The following is a 24,849-nucleotide window of genomic DNA, read 5'->3' as shown; positions in this document are numbered from 1 at the left end:
CACCAACACTACAGTAGCTTCTAAGAAGGTCACCTGGACCAGGGGAATCTGGGCTTCAGACTATCTGATCTGTTAGATTTTAGAAACATCTCCCTTCTTATCAAGAGGCTTCTCCAGTGCTCGATCCTGGTGGGAATCCCAGAGTTACCGACTGCTGATTTACCCCTTCCTGGTCGTTGGTGGTCATTTGCATCATTAGCGTGGATCATCTTGGCCACCATGTGATGCTGAGTGTGAACGATGCTGAATCTTTCTGGAGGGGGCTCCCCGGACGGGGCTTTACTTCTCTGCCCACAACATGAACACTGCTCGCTTGTGTTGGGCCAATCACATCAGGAAAGTTCTGAGAAGGTCTGCTCATCCTGGCTGGGCCATTCTTGAATCCATGAAGAAGAACAAGAACAAAGCAGAGAGAGATGAAACAGCAACAACGCAGCAGCACTGTCGTCAAAGCAACATATCAGAAAACTCAGGAGATTTTAAACCTTTAATTAGTGAGAGATTAGTTCACCCTAGAGACAAACCCCCTGGCACCAACACAGGCACGTGTTTTATGCTGTCTAGTGAACGTACAGATCTGTACATTGGCGAGACGCAAGGCCCAAAATACTGAAAAATATATTTCACATTTAAATATAATGGCACTATAGAGGCTGAAATCTAGACGAATACTGCTGTAATTCCAAAGTTTGGCGGGAGAATTAGCTGTGAATAGATTAAAATAAAATCAATAATTAATATTTAATACAAATACAAATGAAATAGTTTGGATCGTAAACGGACTACAGGTGTAGTTGCACCCCTGGCCTCCGCGTGTCGCTGATTCCCAGGGGGCGTGGCTGAACCAACCCGGAAGTTGGCTGGACGTTGTCGGTTAGCAACAGGCAGGATGCGGACAGCTGTTGCATCCCAACCAGGAGAATTTCAACCCTTTAAACACACGGACGCAGAGCGCGCGCGCGTCACCCGATCGGCTACTAAGGAAACAATCGCGTGTTCACGTGGAGGAAGTTAATGGCCAAGTTTCATGGATGATTGATGCAATTTGATGTGGAAATTTCAAAGGAAAGCGCCGAGTTAGAGGTGACGTCACATCGACTGGACTCGTAACATGGAGTCGCTGCTGGACTTTGAAGACAGTGTCCGAGACTCACCTGACTTCAGGTAAGCTCCACCAGCCCCCGCTCCCCCCCCACCACCACCCCCCGCACAAAATATGATCTTATTTACTTTTCTTCAGACGGAAGCTGCGGCTGTTTGAAGCGGATGTTTATGAGCTCGAGACACATCTGGACCAGGTACAGATCCTGTAGTTCTGTAGTTCTGTAGTTCTCCCGCGGCTAAAACAGATATTGTCTTTATTACTCATGTTTTAGTAGCTTTGATGATTGATTTCTCTAAATTGTGTTAAACAAGAAGCTATGATGACTGAAATTAAAAACCACCTCTGATATCAAGTTTTCCTTTTAGTGCCAATACTATTATTAATAAAGTTGTAATAGCTAATGTTTTAGTTCCAGCACTGCTGTTGTCGTACATGTAGCATCGCTGCTATTGTTGCATGCTATCCTGTAAGCACATTTGGAGTCTGTCTGTCTATAAACACTTTTTATGTTTTGGGTTTGGCCCATTTTGCCACTCAGGTGATGCACCTGTGCAGTAAGATGGTGGAGGCAGGACAAGCGTACAACGCAGCCAACCAGCTGTTCCTGAGCAGCCTGACCAAACTGTGCTCGTACCAGGAGCAACACGCCGTCCTCACTGTACGCAGCACTAGCGCTTTATGCTAAGTGGCAGCTTTTGATCTTAGAAGCGCTGAGGCTAACTTGGCTGATAGAGCGGTTTCTGACTGCTGAGTCAGGCTAGCACCGCTAATGTAGCATTTAGCCAGAATTGAACCACTAAACATCAAAGCACTGACAGCTAGTGGAAACGTGACTGGGGAAAAGCACCAGAGGAAATAAAAACGGAGGAAAAAGTCCCAAGTTATTAAAATAATTTGATGTTATTTTGTTTCCTCTCTCAGACTTGTTTAAATCAGTTCAACCAGGGTCTGCGTGAGATGATCAGCTTCCACACTGTGAGCACGTGCACACGCACACAGAGTTGTGAGCATTATTAGCATTATTAGCAGCTATTAGCAGCTGTGGCCCTTTAAGCAGCTTCTGGGTCTGTTTTCCTTCCTCAGATGTTGTTTGATCAGATGCAGAGAGCCATCAATCATCAGCTGAGCAACCTGTGCACACAGTATGTTGAACACACACTCACACTCTCTCACACCCTCACACACACTCGCACACACCACTGCACACACACGCGCACACACACTCGCACACACCCGCACACACACACTCTCACACACCCTCACACACACACTCTCACACACACTCTCACACACCTCACACACACGCTCCACACCCTCACACACACACACGCTCACACACACCCTCACACACACCTCTCTCACACACTCTCACACACCCTCACACACTCTCACCCTCACACACACTCACACACCCTCACACACACTCTCACACACACACTCTCTCACACACACACACACTCTTACACTCTCACCCTCACACACACTGACACCCTCTCACACCCTCACACACTCTCACACACACACTCTCACCCTCTCACACACTCACTCTTAGAAATGTGCAGAACCCACCAGTTGCTAATGTGTTAGCTTAGCTAATGTGTTAGCTTAGCTTACATGTGGAGGTGCGCTGTAAACTCCAGGTGGACTTGTGTCTCAGGTTCTTGCCGCAGCTGGCAGAGACCAGGAAGGACTACGTTCGGATCAGAGAGGATCTGGAGATGGCAGCAGTGAAGAACGCTCAGGTGTCGCGCCACAAAGCCGGAGACGCCGAGCGCTCGAGTCACCTGCTGATCGCAACACGCAAGTGCTTCCAACACTTCTCCCTGGACTACTGCCTGCAGGTACCGACGCCGCCGCCGCCGCCGCCGCCGCCGCCGCGTCCTCAGGTCAGGTGACGCCAGCTGGAGACGCATCTCAACCCTTTTGCTGACTTTGACTCTTTCAGCTGAACAGTTTCAAGACTCAGCAGAGACTCGACATCTTAAACTCTGTGAGTTTAAACTTTCTCCAAGTTGGTCGATGTTTTCTGATGAACGTTTGCTCAAGTGTTTCTCAAGCCAAACCTGTGATGGGCAGTGGGTCAGAGGTCAGTGGGTCAGAGGTCAGGGGGCAGTGGGTCAGAGGTCAGCGGGTCAGGGGGCAGCGGTTCGGGGGGCAGCGGGTCAGGGGGGAGGGGGGTCAGGGGTCAGAGGTCAGGGGGCAGCAGGTCAGCAGGTCAAAGGTCAGCGGGTCAGGGGTCAGGGGGTCCCGTTCAGGTCTCAGCTCACTCTAGTGATGCACCCAGTGACGGTGTCCTGGGGGACAGCGGGTCAACACTTTAGCTGGTTGGCTAACAATGCTAACATCTCCAGTTAATGTCTGTGCACACGTAGAGACAGGTGCCATATTGGTGGCCAGATGTTCGGCGCAGCGTTAGCAACATCTGCGGTGCCGTATTGGTGGCCAGATGTTCGCGCAGCGTTAGCAACATCTGCGGTGCCATATTGGTGGCCAGATGTTCGGCGCAGCGTTAGCAACATCTGCGGTGCCATATTGGTGGCCAGATGTTCGGCGCAGCGTTAGCAACATCTGCTATTGAGATGAGAGCTTCAGAGTCCAGCTGACCTCACGGCTCACCTCAGCTGTGGTTTGTATCTTCAGGTGTTCTCCTTCATTCACGCCCAGGTGACCTTCTTCCACCAAGGCTCAGATCTGCTCCGGGACTTGGAGCCCACCATGAAGACCATGGCAGCCCAGGTTCTGCCCGCAACAGTTCTGCCTGGAACGCTGCTTATGGGAGGGATCGAGCCGGCCTAACCGCCCTGTTCTTGTCTCCTCAGCTCTCTCAGCTCTCAACAGAAAACTCAGCAAAAAGAAAAGAACTGGAGAACACACACCTGCTGGTCCAGCAGAGGGTTCGTGTTCTGTGATGTCACTTCCTGTGATCGATGGTGTAGAATCTAATCTCAACTGGTTCATTCAGGACGCTTCAGGCGAGCCATCGGTCAGCCCACAGCCAGGGAGCAGCAGCATCATCCAGGGTTACCTGTTCAAACGCTCCAGGAGGAAGTCCAAAACCTGGAAGCGGTACGCACCAGAGCCACCAGGGCCTCCGGACCCTCCGGGGCCTCCGGAGCCACCGGGGCCTCCGGAGCCACCAGGGCCTCCGGACCCTCCGGGGCGTCCGGAGCCACCGGGGCCTCCGGACCCCTCGGGGCGTCCGAAGCCACCGGGGTCTCCAGAGCCACCGGGACCTCCGGAGCCACCGGGGCCTCTGGAGCCACCGGACCCTCCGGGGCCTCCGGACCCTCCGGGGCCTCCGGAGCCACCGGGGCCTCTGGAGCCACCGGAGCCTCCGGGGCCTCCGGACCCTCCGGGGCCTCCGGAGCCACCGGACCCTCCGGATCCACCGGAGCCTCAAGCTTCTGTTGTCAGGCTGAGGGTTTGAGCCTAACAGAATTTTGTGTTACAGATGCTGGTTTTCAATCGGCAACAATCAGCTGCTGTACAGGAAATCACAGGAGGTAGACGAGAACCTGTCGGAACCGGTTGACATTCGGTCCATCAGGATGTCAGCAGAACGTTCTGCAACATTCTAACAAGTGAGCATGAGGACAATCAGGACTCATTTGTGTTGTGCTGCAGGATGAGGACCTGGTTCTCTTTGAGGACCTCCGTCTGTGTGCCTTCAAACCTCTGGAGAAGATGGAGCGGCGGTTCTGCTTCCAGCTGCTGTCTGTTCAGAAGTAAGAGGAGGGTTAGGGGGTCAGAGGGTTAGGGTTAGGGTTAGGGTTAGAGGGTAGAGGTTAGGGTTAGAGGGTTAGAGGGTTAGGGTTAGAGGGTTAGAGGGTAGGGTTAGAGTTAGGGTTAGGGGTTAGGGTTAGGGTTAGAGGGTTAGGGTTAGAGTTAGGGTTAGGGTTAGAGGGTTAGGGTTAGAGGGTTAGGGTTAGAGGGTTAGGGTTTTAGAGGTTAGGGTTAGGGGGTTAGGGTTAGAGGGTTAGAGGGTCAGAGGGTTAGGGGGTTAGGGGTTAGGGTTAGAGAGTTAGAGGGTTAGGGTTAGGGGTTAGGGGGTTAGGGTTAGAGGGTTAGGGTTAGAGGGTTAGGGTTAGAGGGTAGGGTTAGGGTTAGAGTTAGGGGGTTAGGGTTAGAGGGTTAGGGTAGAGGGTTAGGGTTAGAGGGTTAGGGGTTAGGGTTAGAGGGTTAGGGTTAGAGGGTTAGGGTTAGAGGGTTAGGGGTTAGGGGGTTAGGGTTAGAGGGTTAGGGTTAGAGGGTTAGGGGTTAGGGGGTTAGGGTTAGAGGGTTAGAGGGTTAGGGGGTTAGGGTTAGAGGGTTAGGGTTAGGGTTAGAGGGTTAGGGGTTAGGGGGTTAGACTTAGAGGTTAGGGTTAGAGGGTTAGGGGTTAGGGGTTAGGGGGTTAGACTTAGAGGGTTAGGGTTAGAGGGTTAGGGGGTTAGGGTTAGAGGGTTAGGGTTAGAGGGTTAGGGGTTAGAGGGTAGGGGGTTAGAGTTAGAGGGTTAGGGTAGAGGGTTAGGGTTAGAGGGTTAGGGTTAGAGGGTTAGGGTTAGAGGTTAGGGTTAGGGGGTTAGGGTTAGAGGGTCAGAGGGTCAGAGGGTTAGGGGGTTAGGGGTTAGGGTTAGAGAGTTAGAGGGTTAGGGTTAGGGGTTAGGGGGTTAGGGTTAGAGGGTTAGGGTTAGAGGGTTAGGGTTAGAGGGTTAGGGTTAGAGTTAGAGGGTTAGGGTTAGAGGGTTAGGGTTAGGGGGTTAGAGTTAGAGGGTTAGGGTTAGAGGGTTAGGGTTAGAGGGTTAGGGTTAGAGGGTTAGGGTTAGAGGGTTAGGGATAGGGGGTTAGGGTTAGAGGGTCAGAGGGTCAGAGGGTTAGGGGGTTAGGGGTTAGGGTTAGAGAGTTAGAGGGTTAGGGGGTTAGGGTTAGAGGGTTAGAGGGTTAGGGTTAGAGGGTTAGGGTTAGAGGGTTAGGGTTGGGTTAGAGGGTTAGGTTAGAGGGTTAGGGTTAGAGGGTTAGAGGGTTAGGGTGTGTTGTTGGAAGCTCTTTCTGAAGGCCAGCGGTGTCTGTGTGCTAGATGCTGCATCCTTCAGGCAGACTCGGAGCACTTGAAGCAGTCCTGGCTCGGCGCTCTTCAGGGCAGCATCGACCTCGCCTACAGAGACAAACCCCAGCACCAGCAGGCAGGCTCCATCCTGATGTGATCACATGATCACCTGGAGTGATGCCAACGCTCGCTTGCTCTTCTGTTCCAGAAGGAAATGTTGTCCACAAGCTCTTCAGGGAGAGGAGGCGCCTTCGGGGGCCCAGGCCCTCCTCAGAGGCCTCCAGGGTCCAGCCTGGCCCTGAGGGGCTCCGGGAACCAGGTTTGCTGTGACTGTGGGGAGGAAGAGCCTCAGTGGGCCTCCATCAACCTGGGGATCACCCTGTGCATCGAGTGTTCTGGCATCCACAGGTGAGAACCTGCAGCCGTCAGAACAGCCAAGTTGCTTTGGTTCTGAAAAGGGTCGCATCAAAAACTGCTTCCTACTGCCGTACCGATACGATACCGATACCTGAGGGTTCGTGATCCGCTGATCTGATCCACGACCAGAACGGGGGTACTACCGCTCCAGGTATGCCTCTCATTGTGTTGAAGCCTGGAATCCTTTTGGGACGCACACTTGACTTTAACATCAAGTTAGGGTTAACCCAAGTTAGGGGTAGGGGTAGGGTTAACCCTCTAACCCTACCCCTAGGGTTAGGGTTAGAGAGACAGCTCGGTGGGGCGGCGACCTCAACGTGGCTTTTCTTCTGCTTGGTTTTCTCCGAGCCACGAATGAGGCGAATGATCGAGTTTTCCAGCAGCGTGAAGGTTAAAAGGTGTTCCTGGTGTCTGCAGGAGTCTGGGAGTCCACCTGTCCAAGGTGAGATCCCTCACGCTGGACTCGTGGGAGGCAGAACAGCTGAAGGTGAAGATGGCTGCTCATCATCAGAAACTCACCAAAAGAAGTGAAATCATGTTGCATCTTCTTTGAAACAGCTGCTGAGCATTCTGGGAAATGATGTCATCAACGAGATCTATGAGGCACGATGTTTGGAGGAAGGAAGAGCCAAACCCAGAGCGCACAGCAGGCGGTAAAACCGTTCCCCTCTAACCCTAACCCCTCCAGAACGACACCACTGATGTGTGGATGTTCCCTCAGAGCTGAGAAGGAGTTGTGGATCCGGCAGAAGTACGTGGACAAGAGGTTTGTGCGGAGCGGCGCTTCAGAGGGTGAGTCCAGACCTCCTGCACGTCCTCCTCAGCGGTGTCCTTCAACACTGGCCGTCTGGTTCAGGTCAGGACCGGGATCCTGGACTTTGTCTCTATCGAGCGGCATTGGCAGGAGACCTGGTCGCCATGGCAGCGGCGCTGGCCCAGGGAGCAGAGGTCAACAGGAGCTTCAGCGGGGAGGAGGGCAGAACGGCGCTGATCGCAGCTGCTGTTGGCGTAAATGACCCGTTTGGACCGTTCTGGGAGCCGGTCTGGACCACTGTTGACCCGCTTGCTTTGCTTTGTAGGGGTCACTGCTGGCCTGCGAGTTCCTGCTGCTCAACAGCGCCAACATCAACCATCGAGACCTGCGAGGCCGGGGAGCGCTGCACGCTGCGTGCTCTGCTGGCCACACGGGGTAATGCAGCCCCCCAACCCCAACCCCAACCCTAACCCTAACCCCCAACCCTAACCCCCCCCCCCCACCCCAACCCAACCTAACCCTAACCCCGACCCCTCCAACCCTAACCCTAACCCCCCCCCTAACCCACAACCCTAACCCTACCCCAACCCCAACCCCTCCAACCCTAACCCTAACCCCCCCCCCCTCTAACCCCAACCCTAACCCTAACCCCCCAACCTAACCCTGCCCCCTCTAACCCCAACCCTAACCCTAACCCCCCCCAACCCTACACCCATGACCCCCCCCCCTCTAACCCAAACCTAACCCTAACCCCAACCTAACCCCTCCAACCCTAACCCCCCAACCCTAACCCTAACCCCCCCAACCCTAACCCTAACCCTAACCCCTCCCAACCCCAACCCTAACCCTACCCCCCCAACCTAACCCTAACCCCCAGGAGGAGCTACTGACCCACCCACCCAACTAAATCTCTTCTGTTTGTTGGTAGTCAAGTGTGTCTGCTCCTGAAGAGAGGAGCCAATCAGTACGCTGCTGACGAGAGGGGTCAGGACCCTTTGGCCATCGCCATGGAAACGGCCCACGCTGACATCGTCACTCTGTGAGTCCCCCACAGGGTTAGCGTTAGCGTTAGCTTAGCTGGCCTGAGTGTGAGGAGCTGGCTAACCTGTCTCTGCTGTTCCAGCCTGAGGATGGCGAGGATGAACGAGGAGATGAAGGATTCTGAAGGAGCTTTTGGAGCTGCAGGTTCGCCACCGTCGGGACCCGTGAGTCAGGAGCCGGCGGGTTAACTAGTGATCATGTGACCTGTGGTTCCAGGAGACGACCAGACGTTCCAGGACATCTTCCGTGACTTCAGCGACATGGCGTCACATGACCCCGAGAAGCTGAGGAGACATCATCTCGACCGCGTCGGAGACGAAGACGAGAGGAAATAAGAGCCACTAAAATGGAGATGGGACGCACGTGCGCCTGCTCGTGCACGTTACCGACACTGACCCAGAGCTCAGCTGTCAATCATGTTTGCTAACAAGTCTAAAAGTTTCAGTTCCATGTTTTTAAAGGTGATCAGAGATCTTTCATGAACTCGCCCCCTGCTGTTCCACTCGTTTCCTGCTGCACATTAAAACAGGTTTTTAGCTGCTTTGGGATCTTTGATGTGCTGAATCCAACAATCACGCCGGCTTTGCTCAGTCGGTCAACTAACTACCCGTTTGTTGACGGTTTAGTTTACCTGAACAGGTATTTTCACCGCGTCCTTGAACCACCACCTCAGTACGGTGGAGGGGTTTGTGGACCTGAAGGAGCCTGGGAGCCAGGCTGTCCGGGGCTGTGGGGCCCCAGGTAGGGCCTCACCGGGGCCCCGCTCTGAAGCCAGACCTGGGGTCGGGGCTCGCAGGCCAGCTCCTGGTGACTGGGTCTGTGCACGGGACCCTGCCGGGGGCAGCCTGAGATGGCGGCGTGGGCCCAACTTCCTGTCATCTTCTGCAAGGAGATCCATGAGGGGAAGATGCAAAGTGGTTTGGGTGGCAGTCGTGGTGGGAGGCCCCGGCGACCCGATCCTCAGGATAAACCTCCAGCTCTGGGGACATGGAGTATCGCCTCACTGGGGGGGGGCTGAGCTTGTTCAGGAGGTTGAGGAACATTTCGAGGAGCTCATCAATCCCAGTGTTGCAGTTTCCACTGAGGAGGTGGAGGCTGGGGACTCTGAGGAGGACTCTGCCATCACCCAAGCCCAAGTCATGGAGATGGTTAGGCTCCTCTGGTGCAGGGCGTCGGGGGTGCAGGAGATCCTTGCTGGAGTGGCAGAGCAGGTTGGTGGCAGCTCTTAAAGAGGGGCACCAGAGGGTGTGTCCAACTGTAGGGGCCAATGCCAGAGTTCTGGGGACGAGGATTCAGCCGACAGTCGAACCCCAGATTCAGAGGAACACTGGACCAGGTCCAGACCCTCCGCAGGCTGCTTGAAGGTTCCTGGGAGTTTAAAAACCAGTCCACATGTGTTCTGTTGATCTAGAAAAGCCATACGTCCGGGTCCCTCGGGGTTCTGTGGGGCTCCAGGAGCACGGGTCCAAGGCCCTGTGTTAAGGGCCGCTCGGTCTCTACCACCAGAGCAGGAGCCTGGTTCACATTGTCAGCAACCAGTCAGTCAGGACCTCCAGGATCTATTGGGGGTGGAGCGTGAATCGACAGGCGGATCGGACCGTCACGGTGCAGCGCTCCTACTCTCACCTCTGGTCAGGAACTTTGGGGAGTCACCAAAGAACAAGATGGTGGCTACAAGCGGCTGAAAGAGTTTGGCTGGGCGCCCCCTTAGAGAGGCGAGAAGCTCGGTCGGAGTGGAGCCGCCGCTCCTTCATGTGAGGAGTCCGCTGCAGTGGCTCAGGCATGTTTGGGACGCCCCCCTAGGGAGGTGCTCCAGCCATGTCCCACCAGGACACGCTGGGGAGACCCTGTCTCTTGGCCATGGTCCCAGGTTCCATAAAGCCTGTTTACCGGGCTGAACCTGGTGACCAGGATCAGGCTTGGGCGCCGTGCATCGTGGTCTAGAGGGAGCCAACATCTGCACTCCGGATGTGACCGGGGTCAACAGAAAGACCCGAAGCAGCCTCAAGTACCCTGATCCTGAATCAGCACTGCGATGAGATTCCAGGACCTGTCCTTGGAGAACGTCCTGACATCAGTGATGAAGATTCCTCCAGTCTTCCAGGAGATGAAGGGAGGTTCTTCACAATGATGCTTCTCATCCTCTTTCCCCAAAAGGAGCTAAATGAGCTTGTTTGTGATCTCAGCTTGTAGAAGTCCTCTGCTGAGCTACTGGCACCCAGATCCAAGGAGAAGCACCTCCGACAGGTCCTGCACCACCTTTTACCACATCAGTTCCTGTTTTTCCTCACCTGCAGAGGTGTAAAAGGTCCCAGTTCCTCTCAAAGATGAGCCGGAATAAATAATTCTGCAGGAAACTTAAAGACGTGGATATTTTATTGAACACAACTCAAACCGTTAGCTGCTAAAAGCTAACCAAAGATATAAAAGCATGAAAGGTGCTTTGAAGACTCCACACTGAGCAGAACCTCTTTCAGCCTCCGGACCGAGCAGCAGCGTCACAGCCGGTCCAGTTTGATCCGGATCAACTGAACCAGCTCCTCGGAGTACTTCTCCAGCAGACCCCGGTCCTGCGGCTGGGCTGTGCAGCGCTGCAGCGCCCCCTGCAGTTCACAGCTAACAGCACCAAAGGCCTCCTGCAGCACGGCCGCCATCTGATGGCGAGACGCCGACGCCGACGCCGACGCCTCCGGGGAGACGCGGAGCTGCAGGGAGACGATGACCCGTTAGGGCGGCCTTTGATCTCAGCTTCAGGGGGAGGAGCTTCGGACGGGAGCTCACCTGCTGGTGGAGGCCGACGGCTCGTCTCGCCACCTGTTTGAGCTCATCGGCGAGCTGCCGACACCGGAGCAGCGTCAGGTCCGAGCTTCCAAAATCTGCAGCAACAACCCTGCTTTGATCTCTGAAATTACACAGACTCTCCTGAAGGTGGCGCCACCACAGCCCGCAAATGTTTTACCTGAAACCGTCTGGATTGTGGTCTTAGCTCCGCCCACTTCACTGGAGGCTGAGCACGTGATGTCACACCTGGACAGGTCAGCAGGGCGTCCAGGGGGCGCCGGGCTCTGGACAACGTCTCGCTCTTCATTTGTGTGATGCGGATCAACACTGGACCTGAGGAGGTGCTGACCTTCGGGCAGGAGGTCGTGACCTTCAGGCAGGAGGTCGTGACCTTCAGGCGTGAGGTGCTGACCTTCGGGCGTGAGGCCCTGACCTTCAGGCATGAGGTGCTGACCTTCAGCCAGGAGGTTGTGACCTTCAGGCGTGAGGTGCTGACCTTCAGCCAGGAGGTTGTGACCTTCAGGCGTGAGGTGCTGACCTTCAGCCAGGAGGTTGTGACCTTCAGGCGTGAGGTGCTGACCTTCAGCCAGGAGGTTGTGACCTTCAGGCGTGAGGCCCTGACCTTCAGGCGTGAGGTCGTGACCTTCGGGCAGGAGGGCAGATGTGCAGAGGTCAGACGAGGACCGTTTCTCCTCAGCATTCGGGCACAGAGTGGCTCCAGAACCGGGTGTGGTACCCAGGTACCCGACCGTAGACCCCACATCTTGGTCTGGTGACCTTGGGCTGCCGTCGTGGGTCCTGGAGGTGACGTCTGGTTTTAGGACAAAATATTGCGACATTAGTTGGATCGATATGAGAAAATGGAAACAATGAGACACCAGTGGGACCCTTGAAGCCTGGGAACGAAGAAAATGGCAGAACACCCCACATGTACACACACACACACACACACCTATTGTTTAAATGACAATATATATTTAACACAACCTATAAATCTTAAACACCATTTTTACTGCTCATCTCACCTTTAAACACTTCCTGTTTACAGCCGACTCACCTTCAGTATTTTCTTTTTGAGTGACCTCCGACCTCAACTCTGAGTTCACCTGAAACATAACAGTGTCAGTTAGGGTCCCTCTGGGACGTCCCAGGTGTGTTTGGGGTCCCTCTGGGACGTCTCAGGTGTGTTTAGGGTCCCTCTGGGACGTCAGGTGTGTTTAGGGTCCCTCTGGGACGTCTCAGGTGTGTTTAGGGTCCCTCTGGGACGTCCCAGGTGTGTTTAGGGTCCCTCTGGGACGTCTCGGGTGTTCTTTAGGGTCCCTCTGGGACGTCTCGGGTGTGTTTGGGGTCCCTCTGGGACGTGTCAGGTGTGTTAGGGTCCCTCTGGGACGTCCCAGGTGTGTTTAGGGTCCCTCTGGGACGTCCCAGGTGTGTTTAGGGTCCCTCTGGGACGTGTCAGGTGTGTTTAGGGTCCTCTGGGACGTCCCGGGTGTGTTTAGGGTCCCTCTGGGACGTCTCAGGTGTGTTTAGGGTCCCTCTGGGACGTCCCAGGTGTGTTTAGGGTCCCTCTGGGACGTCTCAGGTGTGTTTAGGGTCCCTCTGGGACGTCTCAGGTGTGTTAGGGTCCCTCTGGGACGTCTCAGGTGTGTTTAGGGTCCATCTGGGACGTCTCAGGTGTGTGTTTAGGGTCCCTCTGGGACGTCTCTGGTGTGTTTAGGGTCCCTCTGAGACGTCCCAGGTGTGTTTAGGGTCCCTTGAGACGTCTCAGGTGTGTTTAGGGTCCCTCTGGGACGTCTCAGGTGTGTTTAGGGTCCCTCTGGGACGTCCCGGGTTGTTTTAGGGTCCCTCTGGGACGTCTCAGGTGCATAATGTACCGATGTGTTGCTGATGTCGCTCTCCTCTGAGATCTTGGTTGGGACCGACACGAGAGGTGCTGTTTTTGTTGGCCACGCCCTAAAATAAGGCAGAAAGAGTGACCCGTGAGACGGCGTCCAGCAGGTGGACCAGAAAGGCCTTTGTGTCCAGACCGGACGGCCCTGAGGACTGTGTTGGGGCTGACCTGATTCTGTCCTGGAAGCGGGAGAGGAAGCGTGTGGAGATGCTGAGACGTGGGTTCAGGAAGTGGTTTTCGTCAGGAGGCCGCAGACTCTTTGGGTCGGTATCAAACTTCTCTGGAATATTGAAGGTGCCATCAGACAGGTGAGGAGACGCAAGGTTAACGTTCAGGGGCGGTGGAGAGGAGAGGGGGAGGGGGAGGGGAGGGGAAGGGGAGAGGAGAGGAGGGGAGGGGAGGGGGGAGAGCGAGGGGAGCGGGATGGACGCTGAGGAGAGGAGAGGAGAGGAGAGGACGGAGGAGGGAGAGGAAGAGGGGGAGGGGGAGGGGAGAGTGGAGAGGGGGAGGGGAGGGGGGGGAGGGGGGGGAGGGGGGGGGAGGAGGGAGAGGAGAGGAGGGGAGGGGAGAGGGGCAGCGAGTGGGCTTAGAGGAGAGGACGAGGGGAGGGGAGGGGAGGGGAGGGGAGAGGAGAGGAGGAGGAGAGGAGGGGAGGAGAGGAGAGGAGAGGAGAGGAGAGTAGGGGAGAGGACGGGGGAGGGGAGGGGAGAGGGGTAGAGCGGGAGGGGGGGGAGGGGAGGGCGGAGGGGGGATGGGTAGGAGGAGGAAGGAGAGGAAGAGGAGAGGAGAGGAGAGGAGAGGGGAGGGGAGGGGAGGGAGAGGAGGAGAGGAGAGGAGAGGAGGGGAGGGGAGGAGGGGGGAGGGGGGAGGAGGGGAGGAGAGGAGAGGAGAGGAGAGAGGGAGGGGAGGGGAGAGGAGAGGAGCGAGGGAGGGGAGGGGGAGGGGAGAGGAGAGGAGAGGAAGGGAGGGGAGGGGGGAGGGGAAGGGGAGGGGGTGGGGAGAGGAGAGGAGAGGAGAGGAGAGGAGAGGATGAGGAGGGGAGGGGAGAGGAGGGAGAGGAGAGGAGAGGAGAGGCGGGGCGGGGAGAGGAGAGGAGAGGAGAGGAGAGGAGAGGAGGGGAGGGGAGGAGGAGGAGAGGAGAGGAGAGGAGAGGAGGGAGAGGAGAGGCGGGGAGGGGGCGGGGAGAGGCGGGGGGCGGGGAGAGGCGGGGCGGGGCGGGGCGGGGGAGGGAGGGGAGGGGAGGGGAGGGGAGGGGAGAGGAGAGGAGAGGAGAGGAGAGGAGAGGAGAGGAGAGGAGAGGAGAGGAGAGGGGGGAGGAGGAGAGGAGAGGAGAGGAGAGGAGGAGGAGAGGAGGGGAGGAGGAGAGGAGGAGAGGGGGGAGGAGGAGAGGAGGAGAGGAGAGGCCGCTACCATCATTCGAGCTGGAGGCCAGAGCCTCAAAGTGGTCCTTCAGGGAGCTGCTGTCCTCCTCCTCCAGGCACAAGCTGCCCGCAGAGCTGCCCTGACTCAGAGAGTCCGTGTCTGAAACAGGAAGTATGAGAGGAAACACGAGTGTCACTTCCTGCAGCTCCGTCACACATGAACAGAGTGTGCTGCTCTGACCAGCATCAGGTTGGTGCTCCAGACTTCCTGTTGATCCGTCTGAACAGGCAGAATCTGGACTCAGCTCCCCCCCATGACCTTTGCTCTCCAGCCCAGCCCGAGACTGCTGGGGGCCGGCCATGGCCTCCCACACTGAAGTCCCTAGAAGAAGAGCACTGTGAGGGCACGCTGCAGGACCGGGGGGGCCATGAGACACGGACCGGGGGGGGCCACGAGACACGGACCGAGGGGGGCCACGAGACACGGACCGAGGGGGGCCACGAGACACGACGGGGGGGGCCATGAGACACAGACCGGGGGGGCCATGAGACACGGAACGGGGGGGCCATGAGACACGGACCGGGGGGCCATGAGACACGGACCGGGGGGCCATGAGACACGGACCGGGGCCAGGAACCATCTACAGGACCTTACCGGTTCAGGGAGGTAGTTAGGGTTAGGGGAGGTAGTAGCTCCGGGGGAGTAGTTAGGGTTAGGGGAGGTAGTTAGCTCCGGGGGAGTAGTTAGGAAAGACTCCTGGCCGGGGCTGGAGGGTTACTCGGTGCCATCTGGCCACGCGTAGAGCGCGATAGCGTCAGGTTGGGGCTCATGGCTGTTGTTTCCAAGCATCAACAGCCCGTCAGAGGGCAGCAGCCCCAACAGCCAAAACGATACCTGGCAACCCTTGGGATTTAGGAGGTTCCGTGAGAATGACAGCTGGACGCCCTCTGAATGAGGTCATAAAGACTTGGGAACCATGGCTAATATGAGAGCTACGGTAGCACACACGCTACCTTTAGCCTCGTTTACAGATAATAAAAGAGAAGCAACCCAGCCCAACCAGAGTAAGAGGCCTTCCACGTTCACTACCTGCTCCAGATCCTGGACCCATGGAACAAGAACCCACCTCAGCACACAATTACAGTTGTACCGAGAGCCCAAAGCCCTGGGGCCGATTTAAGGAGCCGTGGAGCGACCACCATCCATTCCTGGACCTCTGCAGGGCCGAGCCAAGGACATTTGCTTTTTGATCAGACTCTGAGGTAATGTTGCTATTTCACCAGACCATTTCTTAAACTAAACCCTAAAGCAAGGTGAGCCGGAGCCTCACCTGTGGCTGTAGATGCTGGCGTCGTCGGAGGCGGTGTAGAGGACGTAGCTCCCGTGTTCCCCTGAAGCCTGAAGGTCACAGGACCATCAGCGTCTCTGGTTCCAGTGATCAGACTCGTGACTGAACCCACCTGCTTCTCATCTTTATCCTCCTCCTCCTCAACCAGCAGCTCTTCCAGACTCTGCGGGTGAAACTCTTCCTCCTCATCCTCCTCTTCATCACCTTCCCTCACACCACTGGGAGAACAGTCGGAGCAGATGATCACAGGGTCCGTCTGCTCCGCCCAGCGACCTCGGACCTGTCGGGGTTCAGCTTCTGATTGGACGACAGCTGAAGCGTTGCTCTGACTCTGCTGCACAAGCAGGCACACACACGTTAGGTGGAGGTGACCGACCCACGGAGCAGAGCAGTAAAGGAACTGACCAGCCTCCTGAACCACATGGGCAGCTTCCCGTTGGTCTGCAGCAGGGGGGGGTCTGAAACAAGCAGTTACAGTCAGCAATGCTGTTCCAGCAGATACTGGAGGCTAAACAGCCCCCATTACGTCACAAACAGTGTGGAGAGCTTCAACTGTTTAGAATGGGTTCAAGAAAGCCTCGTAGTGGGAGGGTAGAGCCCTCGGGGGGTAGCGCCTCCCGGGGAGGGAGGTGGGTAGGAACTAAGGAGGGAGGGGGGTAGGGTAGCGGTGGGTTAGCGCCCTCCGGAGGGGGGGGGGTGGGGTATGGGGGGTCGGGTGGGGGTAGCGAATAGGCGGGAGGGAGAGTAAGGGGGGGGGGTAGGGGTGGTTGGGCGGGGTGGGGTTTAGGGGGTGGGGGTTTAGATAAGGTGGGTAGGTGGGAGGCCTCCGGGGGAGGGGTAGCGCCATCGGCGGGAGGGGGTGGGGTATAGAGATATAAGCGGGAGGGGGGGCGGGTGGGGTGGTAGCGACATTACGGCGGGCGAGGTAGTAGGCGTTAGTAGTAGCGCCCTCCGGCGGGCGGGTTTAGCGCCCTAAGTGGGCGGGGAGGTAGTAGCGCCCTCCGGTGGGCGAGTGAAGAAAGTAAGTTAGGAAGTAGCGCCCTCCGGTGGGCGGGTGGGTAGTTGGTGGGGGGTAGGTGGTAGCGCCCTCGGTGGGCGAAAAGCGCCTCTGGCGGGAGGTGGCGGTCGCTAGGAGGGCGGGGTGGGGTGGGGTGGTATGGGTAGAGAACGAAGGGGGGGGAGTGGAGGGGGGGCGCAGTGGGGTGGAGGGGGTGGATGAGGGACCGGGTAGGAGGGGGGGTGGGGGCCGGTGGTGGTGGCGGAGCGGGGGAGCGAGAGACGCTGGGGCGGCGGGGGGGGGGGTTGGGGGGGGCGGTCTCGGCGGGGGGGGGTGGGGTAGAGCGGTAGGGGGGAGGTGGGTGTGGGGGCAGGTGGGTGGGTGGTATTTAGCGCCGCGGGTAGGCTCGGAGGGCGGGGGTGGTGGGGGTAGCGCCCTCCGGGCGGGGTAGGTAGCGCCCTCGGAGGGAGAGTTTAGTAGTAGCGCCCTACGGCGGGAGGGGGTGGCGGGTGGGGTGTAGGGTAGTGGTGGGTAGCGCTCTCCGGTGGGCCGGGCGGGGGTAGCGCCCTCGGCGGGCGGGTGTTGGTAGCGCCCTCGGCGGGGGATTAGCGCCTCCGGCGGGCGGGTGGTTTGGCGGGAGGGGGGTGGTTTAGGTGGGGGCGGGTTAGCGCCCTCTAGTGGGCGGGCGGGAGCGGTTAGGTAGCGGTAGGTTGGTAGCAATTAATTGCCTTAAAATAATTTAATTGCAGTCAGTTAATTTGTTGTGACCAAGTTGGTTTGTCTTCATGGGACTGATGTCCAGTCTAGGACGTCAATGTTCAACCTTTTCATCTCAAGTTTGGGGGGAAGAGACGTGTTTAGATCTTGAGTGAACAGGAACCAAGTTAACCTGCCGGTCATGTGACACGTGTGACACGTGAACCAGCCAACGCCACTAAAACAGGATAAAGGGAAGCGAATTGAAGACAGTCAACCGGATTTTAAAGTTTCTGCCAACAGTGTTATTCTGTTTGGTTGGGGGGGGTTGTTTTAAAAAAATCAAGCTTAAAACTTTATTATCTCACTGTGTGGTTACATTTTGGTCACAATAACCCGGATTTTAAAATATTTTAGGGATGCAATAGTAATAAACTTTTAAAGTCAAAACCTATTGTAATCACCAGGGTCACCTTGAACACAGTCTGGTCCGGCTGGAGGTCGCGGGCAGCCTCCTGCTGCTCCTGCTGCTCCTCCGAGGAGGACACGAGGGGACGGTGATGAAGGTCTCCCTCCTGAACAGGGACAACGGCCATGTCAGCACATCCTCCTCAGCCTGGCCCAGGCCCCAACGCCTCACCGACCTGATCTGATGACTGCGGGCCGCGTCTCTCAGGTGGGCGGGGCACTCTGGAGCTCCGCCTCCTCCTCATTGTGTTGGTGATGTGAGAGTCCAGCCGCCAGACGAACACACAGCTGCACACGTACAATCGTTAGATTCATCACCAGCAAATTCACCGTTCCTTCAACAAAATAGCTACAAACCCGATTTTGAATGAACAATAACGACATTTAAATTACTCGCTTACCAATTAACATACTACTAAAAATAATGAAATTGCGGGGCTTATTCTGGGATTTCAAGGTTACCTGTCTCCTGACACGGTGATGAGGTTCCGACAGTCCTGGCTGAACCTCAGACAGGTGGCGATTTCTGAGCGACAACAGCGTGAAATCACAAACCAACTCTTACATCATCCTGAAACACAACGTGTGTGTTTTAGGATGATGTAAGAGTTCAAAACACTATTTTACAGTTAAACGCCAGTCTGCACATGAGACAATCATCTGACCCGAGTGTCCGAACAGGGTGGAGATGCACTCTCCTGACTCGTAATCAAAGATGGAGATGTTTTTATCGGAGCAGCTGGTGGCGAAGAACGAGCCGGAAGGATCCATTTGGATCTGCCCACAGCACCAGCACCAGCACCAGAACCAGCCAATCACAGGAAAGAGAAGAAGAGGCTTACTTCTATTTATCATGTTACCACTGAGGCAAATTCAACAATGAACCAATCTGGTTTCCTTAAATTAAAGGCACAAAGTGTTCAACACCTAATTCCTGTTGCCACTAGATGGCGTCATGACTGAGTTTTGTAACCTGGAAACTTTACAACCAGAACCAGAACCAGGAGATATCAAACGCAGGTTGGGAGGGGAAGGTTTAAAGGTGATCTGCTCCTACCTTAATCACAGCTCCTTCATCGCCCGACGAGCCTTTCACACACTTCTTCATTTTGCCCGTCTCGACGTCGTACACTCTGACCACAGACATGAACATCAGCCCTCAGCTCAGTGAGCCTCACCACTTCCTGCATCTCTAACCTGATGTTTCGGTCTTGACAGGCAATGGCAACGTGCTTTCTTGATGAGTCCAGGTCCATGTCGTAGAGGGTGGTCTTCTCCACCACCTGGTGACTCCTGGAGAACACCAAACCTTCAGGAGTCTGAAACCAAGCACAGACACTTTGGTTCTTGGTCTCCATCAGGTGGAATAAAAGGAGAGCATTAACTGACCTGCTCAGCCGTCTGGAAGTAGATGCTCTTATCAGCTCCACAGCTCACCATTCGAACATCTGGACTCTGGCCTGGAACAGAGATTGGACGGGTCAGAGGCTGCAGCACGCGTCCCTGATTGTGGATCAGAGGTTACCAGTGAACTTGACGGCAGTGATGGAGCCAGAGTGGTCGTTCAGAGTCTGCTCCAGACTGTAGTTCTTCTCCACATTGAAGATGTGGATCAATCGATCTCTGCTAGCTGACGCCAGAAGCTTCACACCTGAAAGAGCCCCGCCCACGTTAGCCTCTGAGTTTCTGCTGGAGGAACGCTGGAACCTTCATGGAGACACCTGAAGACTCACCTGTGGACATGGGCGAGTAGGCCAGACACAAAGCCTCCGAGTCATGAGCCTCGATCTTCAACTGCTCCTCCAGGAAGTTCAGGCTGAAGATGCTGAGGAGAACACACACACACACGTCAGCAGGTCAGCTTAAACACCATCTCCATGACCATGTAAAAAGACTCTTACTGCAGGTTTCCACAGCGGTCTCCTGCTGCCAGATGTTGCCCATCAGGACTGATCTCCAGCACTCTGACCCCGGCCTTCCCATCAGCCCCAGCCAGCTCGCCCTCGGCCTGCAGATGCTGGGTGTTCTCCCCCACATACAAAATCTTCAGCAGATCCTGAAAACGAGATGTTCTGTTTGTAACTTCTGTTCCCTGAAGGAGAGGAAGCAGGTACCACACATCTGTATGGGAGATCACGCCCGCGCTGGTCTGCTGGAGAACCTCTATGGGTGCTGAGCTTTTATGGAGGTTACGTGGCGGGTTAGGGTTAGGGTTAGGGTTAGGGTTAGCCCTTGCTCTGTTATCATGAGGGTTAGCAGGCTGTTGTTTGGTATCACGCCTGGGAATTATGCTGCCGAGCTTCGGCGTGCTGCTTCTTCAGCTCAAACTTGGTCTTGAGTGACTGAACAAACGAGCCAGCAGCCGATACAGGTCCGTCCAGATAGATTACCTGGTCCCTCTCTGGTCCCTCAGAGGTGGTTAACCTCTGTGCCACGCCCGTGGAGGCCATCCCTCTCCATAGGCAGAGGGCGGGACACGTGAAGGAAGTGATGCGTAGCGATCCTGACTTCGTTAAGCAGAGGGACCAGTGGAGGCAGATTCTCCCCGAGTTCTGCCAGACACAGCTCGGCGTGTCTGGAGCCGTGCTTGCCTCAGACCCATAAATGTTCTCCAGCTGTGAAGCTTTGATGGGAGTGTGGCAGAGCCACCGCGATTATGGGATGGGGCCAGGTACGAGGCCAAGGACGCTTCCATGGGACTGACCAGACCGCTCTCCTCCGCTCCATCCAACCCCAGAAGCTGTCCAAAGCCGGGCGCCGTGGCGCAGGAGGACAGTGGTCTGTGCCACATCGAAGTTAGTTCCACAAAGTCCGGGAACATCGGCAGGTTATTCTTAAGTCGTCGGGTCAGGGGGGAGGAAAAATCCCATGAATGGCGACAGTTTTTGAGCCGGCAGAGGAGAGGGCCCCTCGCCGGACAGCGAGAGGAAGGATGTGTCCAGTTGGAGGGCTGCAGCAGCGGTGTTCTGGTGTCCAGGCTGATGTCCAGCAGGCCATCGCTGTCCTGACAGGGTCCGGCCCCAGTTAGCCCAGTCAGAGGTGCCCGGTTCTCATACGCCTACCCAGCTTCCTCCTGGATCCCTGACCAGAGGCTCCTCGCCGTCTGACATAGACGAAGCTCGTGGGTCCTGTTGAGCCTCGGTTCCCTGACCGAGTACTTTCTCCACAAACATAACTCGTCTCTCGAGGGTCGGACCACAGAGCGGGTGGCAATGTGACGGCCACATGAGACCGGCTCTGTCCATACCCTCCTGGCATGGACAACGGCAGACGGGACCAGCCGCACGGGGGGGGCTGAAGACTTCTTCCTCGCATGTTTAGGTTCCGAACCCATAGCGAGAGAGCACATTACACCAAGACACTTGAAAAATGTATATGTGTGGGTGGACCTCACATGTGGGGTCGTTTGGGGGTGGGGGCGTGAACAGAGGTTTCTTCAGCAGGCCACACGAGGGGGGGGGGGGGGGTCCATACAGATGTGCTGCACCCAGTGAATCGACTGAAAGGGAACCACACGGGCAGTGATCCTCTTTTTTCATGCACACTGTGTGTACTGGTGTAGTCCTACATGGCTGAAAACGTTCCTTTGTCCAGAGCAGGGTCCAACGTTCCAGAGTCTGATGGTGTTGTCAGACGAACAGGTGAAGAAAGATGATGGCGGCAGACAGGGCTGAGATGACTCCGAAAGTTCTGGATACACCTGCAAAGAGTAAAGAAACACACACCTGAATGCAGCAGCACTGCAGACACAGCGTATCCAGGCAAGGGTCAACAGTGGGGGTAATTATTCATTAATTAATTAAAGTATGAGTATTCTATAAAAGCAAATATCTGCTAAACGAGCTGCTCCAGTGTGTGGAATACTCACTTCGATGCTCCACACAGAGCCGCTGTGGTAGAGAGCCGAGTAAACCTTCCTCACACTTCTAACATCATGAACGTCCCACACGTAGATACTGTGGTCATTGTACACACAGGTCAAATGTTTGGCAGTGGGGTCAAAGGTCAGAGCCAACGCGTGTGGATAGCGATCCCCAGGCCGGGCAGGCAGCGGGCTGCTGTGGACACAAACACACTCGGTACCACGGGTCTGCTCGCCATCTGCTCCTGCAGCTCCTACCTGTGCTGCTCGCTCCCAATGAGCTGGACCCCGAGCGTGTGCGGCCGGGGCAGCGTGGCGATGTACTGCAGGTTGGACGGGCTGAACACTCTGACGACGCCGTCGGCACAGCCGCAGAAGATGAAGTCCTCGCTGGCCACCAGAGAGCTCGCCGAGGACGTCTGACGATGGTCAGAACATTTAGCAGAATCTCTTTTCAATACCAGAACTTTGAATGATGAGGGTGTGCTAGTACACCCACAGGTCCATCAGCCATCTCCTTAAATACGAGCACGGAGAGGTGTAACTCCACGTGCACGGGCACGGGCACGCACTCTCTTGCCCTCACTGACCTTGAGGTTGACCCAGGCCTCCAGCTGCCGGCTGCTGTTAAACAGACACAGAAGACCTGAGCTCGTGATGCAGTAGGTGCTGAGAGCCATGTGGCCACGACCACACACCACCCCGCAGAAAACCAGGTTCCTGTGGTCTCCTAGCAACCCAGACCGTCCGATGAGAGGCACTGCACTGTTGACCTGAATACAGGGACAAAAGCAGGCGTAAGAAAAAGCTTTGGTACCTGAGAGGGCAATAAATGTGTGGGATGGAATCAGGTACCCTCCGTTCTTTTGAAGCATCCAAGTACCAGAACTTGACATGTCTGTTTCCTGCTGTGACAAAGTAGCTGCTGTCCTGGGAAAAGCAGATGCCAAAGACTCTGCTGGACACTTTGTTGGAGGCGATGATCGACCCTTTCTGCACGCATGCACAGACGAAAAGGTTGGAAACCAAAACAGTTTGGGAACACCGCGAGAGTGTGCGTGAGCACTCACCCTCCAGTCCCACACGCTAACGGTCATGTCGTGTTGGTAGCCCACAGACACAATGTACTGACTGTTGATGGAGAAGGCTACATGGGAGACGCCGTAATTATGAGACTGGGTCTCAGCCACCTTAGCTCCGCCCACTTCCCACACACGCACGCAGGGCATGTGACCACTCTGAAACAGTTTCATCGTAAAAGGGTGTTTTTCAAACTCCTGCACCTCTAATATTGATTGATTCATCCCTCGGTGAAATGATCAGCTGAGATATGAGTTACCATGGTGACCTCAGGTGTGTCCCAGTTCTTACCTCACCAGTCACCAGGTATTTCCCATCATGCGAGAAGGCCAGAGCACTAAAGGGTCTCCTGAAACACACCAGCACAACCAGTCAGCGCATCCCAACGACAAAGAGCGTTGGAAGGTGTGAAGGGCTGGGAAGAGCTACCTGCACGTGTTAATGATGTGAGTCTGTTTGTTCTTCTTTGGATGAAGCAGCACGATGACGCACCTGAAACAGTCCAAAACAGCATTGCTCAGAGTAGAAGACGAGCAAAGGAAAGCCACCTTCAGAGGAGGCAGAGCTCACCCTGCAGGATAAGCAACCAGGCCCGAGTTGGGGTCAGAGGCCAAACCACTGCCGCTGGCTGTGGTGATGCCCAGAACTTTCTCCAACCTGACCTGGAACGTTACAAAGGTTTACATCATGGGGGTTCAGACACACAACTATTAGTCTAAGCTATGGCCACCCTGGAGCTGTGGCTTACTCGAAGGTGTAAAATACAACAACCCTAACCCAACAACCTTTAGAGGACTGGAAGGTGTCCTGGACTTCCAGTGGCTTTGCTCTTACGGAACAACTCACAAGTCTGCAAAAGGATCATCAGGTTTTGTAATAAGAAATCTAACAATAAGAGCAGAATTTCCGTAATATCTGACCAAAGTAATGATGGAGAAGGTTCAAAAACAGACGTTTTAGCATCAATTCATCCCCGTGTCCAACTGGTCTGGACACTAACTCCGACTGAAGTCCACACATCAAACCTACAATCTATTAAATGTTTCTTTTTATGAAGACAGACAATCCAGATGTGCTGAACTCTAACTTCTTCTAACTGAACAATAACATGTTAGTTTCGTTACGGTACTAAACTCCCAACCTGTTGGAATTAGCCACACGTAACTTTAAGTTGTTTAGAAACTTCGTTATTTTTCGACACCGCTCCCTGAAACACCCGCCGAGCCACCAGCCGGTGGTGCTAACTGTTAGCCAGAGCGTACCCGGCAGCTGGAGGCTTTCTTGGGCTGGCTCGGGCGGCTCTTCTCGCCGCCGGTTGTCTCTTCTTGGCGGTGATGCCTGATGCGCAGTCCGCTCCCTCAGCCATCACAGCACCCGTAAAAGTGTCCAACACCCAAGGGGGGGGCCTAAATGGTAATAAACGGGGATAATCACAGCGAAAAAGACCGCGCCACTGTTCCAAAAACCAGCCGCAGAAGTCAGCCAAGGGCCGGGGAGTTTATCGGAACCCTCTGCTGAGAATTACGGAGTGTTAGCTTAGCTTAGCTTAGCTTAGCTTAGCATAGCATAGCATAGCATCAGACAGCTACACGAAACCCGACTCCTCGCTCAGTGGCGGGACTCGAATTCGAATTAAACCCCACCCCCTAATCAAAGAGTTGGGACAGACCACGCCCCCATCCCCATGGCAACCAAGGGAAGCTAAAACTCCACCCACTACGTGGGAACCCACCAATCAGCGAACGTTCCCACGCGCTGCCGTCAGAGGCCTTTATTAAAGAACACACGTAGCGATCCAGCTCGGAACAGAGTTTAAGATTTATGGTTTTACATTATTTGGCAAAGAAAGAAGCAGTTTGATCATCCCAGTACAAGACGGTTAGGTTTTCCTTTACTTCTACCGTTCATTTATCGACCCGTAGAGTACATTAACTCAGGCTGACGTCACCCCTGTAGAATCTGCCGAGTCAGCTTTGGACCAGGCGTGAGTCAGCAGGAAAGTTGCACAAACGCCTCAGCTC

The 24,849-nt window shown here is 55.5% G+C and overlaps 2 protein-coding genes across 2 annotated transcripts; one reads left to right on the top strand and one right to left on the bottom strand.

Moving 5' to 3' along the window:
• The first annotated feature begins 352 nt into the window (after window positions 1-352).
• On the top strand, window positions 353-8,884 carry zgc:162872 (BAR_ACAPs and ArfGap_ACAP domain-containing protein). The gene is made up of 22 exons (XM_057048645.1): window positions 353-1,164; window positions 1,241-1,298; window positions 1,644-1,763; window positions 2,027-2,080; window positions 2,189-2,247; window positions 2,763-2,946; window positions 3,051-3,095; window positions 3,746-3,841; window positions 3,925-3,999; window positions 4,068-4,171; window positions 4,557-4,608; window positions 4,730-4,830; window positions 6,162-6,267; window positions 6,340-6,539; window positions 6,966-7,035; window positions 7,107-7,201; window positions 7,270-7,340; window positions 7,405-7,556; window positions 7,628-7,737; window positions 8,231-8,341; window positions 8,426-8,487; window positions 8,560-8,884. Exons 1-22 carry the CDS (start codon window positions 1,112-1,114, stop codon window positions 8,676-8,678), a joined length of 2,097 nt encoding a protein of 698 aa, XP_056904625.1. The 5' UTR covers window positions 353-1,111; the 3' UTR covers window positions 8,679-8,884.
• A 1,817-nt stretch (window positions 8,885-10,701) lies between these two features.
• Window positions 10,702-24,466, bottom strand: LOC130535362 (WD repeat-containing protein 62-like). The gene is given in 31 exon segments (XM_057050344.1): window positions 10,702-11,048; window positions 11,125-11,219; window positions 11,303-11,935; window positions 12,182-12,230; window positions 12,999-13,077; window positions 13,184-13,295; window positions 14,426-14,536; window positions 14,618-14,758; window positions 15,708-16,056; window positions 16,131-16,183; window positions 17,870-17,993; window positions 18,063-18,174; window positions 18,349-18,412; window positions 18,552-18,663; window positions 18,944-19,019; window positions 19,084-19,205; window positions 19,276-19,346; window positions 19,412-19,537; window positions 19,620-19,711; window positions 19,788-19,942; window positions 21,455-21,586; window positions 21,755-21,944; window positions 22,007-22,167; window positions 22,339-22,521; window positions 22,604-22,741; window positions 22,819-22,986; window positions 23,120-23,177; window positions 23,258-23,320; window positions 23,399-23,490; window positions 24,091-24,140; window positions 24,143-24,466. Coding segments are annotated over 31 exon segments (4,170 nt in total). The 5' UTR covers window positions 24,195-24,466; the 3' UTR covers window positions 10,702-10,841.
• Between the last annotated feature and the right edge of the window lie 383 nt (window positions 24,467-24,849).

The sequence above is a fragment of the Takifugu flavidus genome, chromosome 12, assembly GCF_003711565.1.
Source record: "Takifugu flavidus isolate HTHZ2018 chromosome 12, ASM371156v2, whole genome shotgun sequence".
Classification (NCBI taxonomy): domain Eukaryota; kingdom Metazoa; phylum Chordata; class Actinopteri; order Tetraodontiformes; family Tetraodontidae; genus Takifugu; species Takifugu flavidus.
This window is presented reverse-complemented; position numbering and strand designations above follow the sequence as displayed.

Bases quoted from the DNA above. Each gene is read 5' to 3' on its own strand.
- zgc:162872 (XM_057048645.1), top strand. From the start codon at position 1,112: ATGGAGTCGCTGCTGGACTTTGAAGACAGTGTCCGAGACTCACCTGAC. The intron at 2,081-2,188 runs GTGAGCACGTGC...TTCCTTCCTCAG, and splicing joins AGATGATCAGCTTCCACACT to ATGTTGTTTGATCAGATGCA. The intron at 2,248-2,762 runs GTATGTTGAACA...CTTGTGTCTCAG, and splicing joins CTGAGCAACCTGTGCACACA to GTTCTTGCCGCAGCTGGCAG.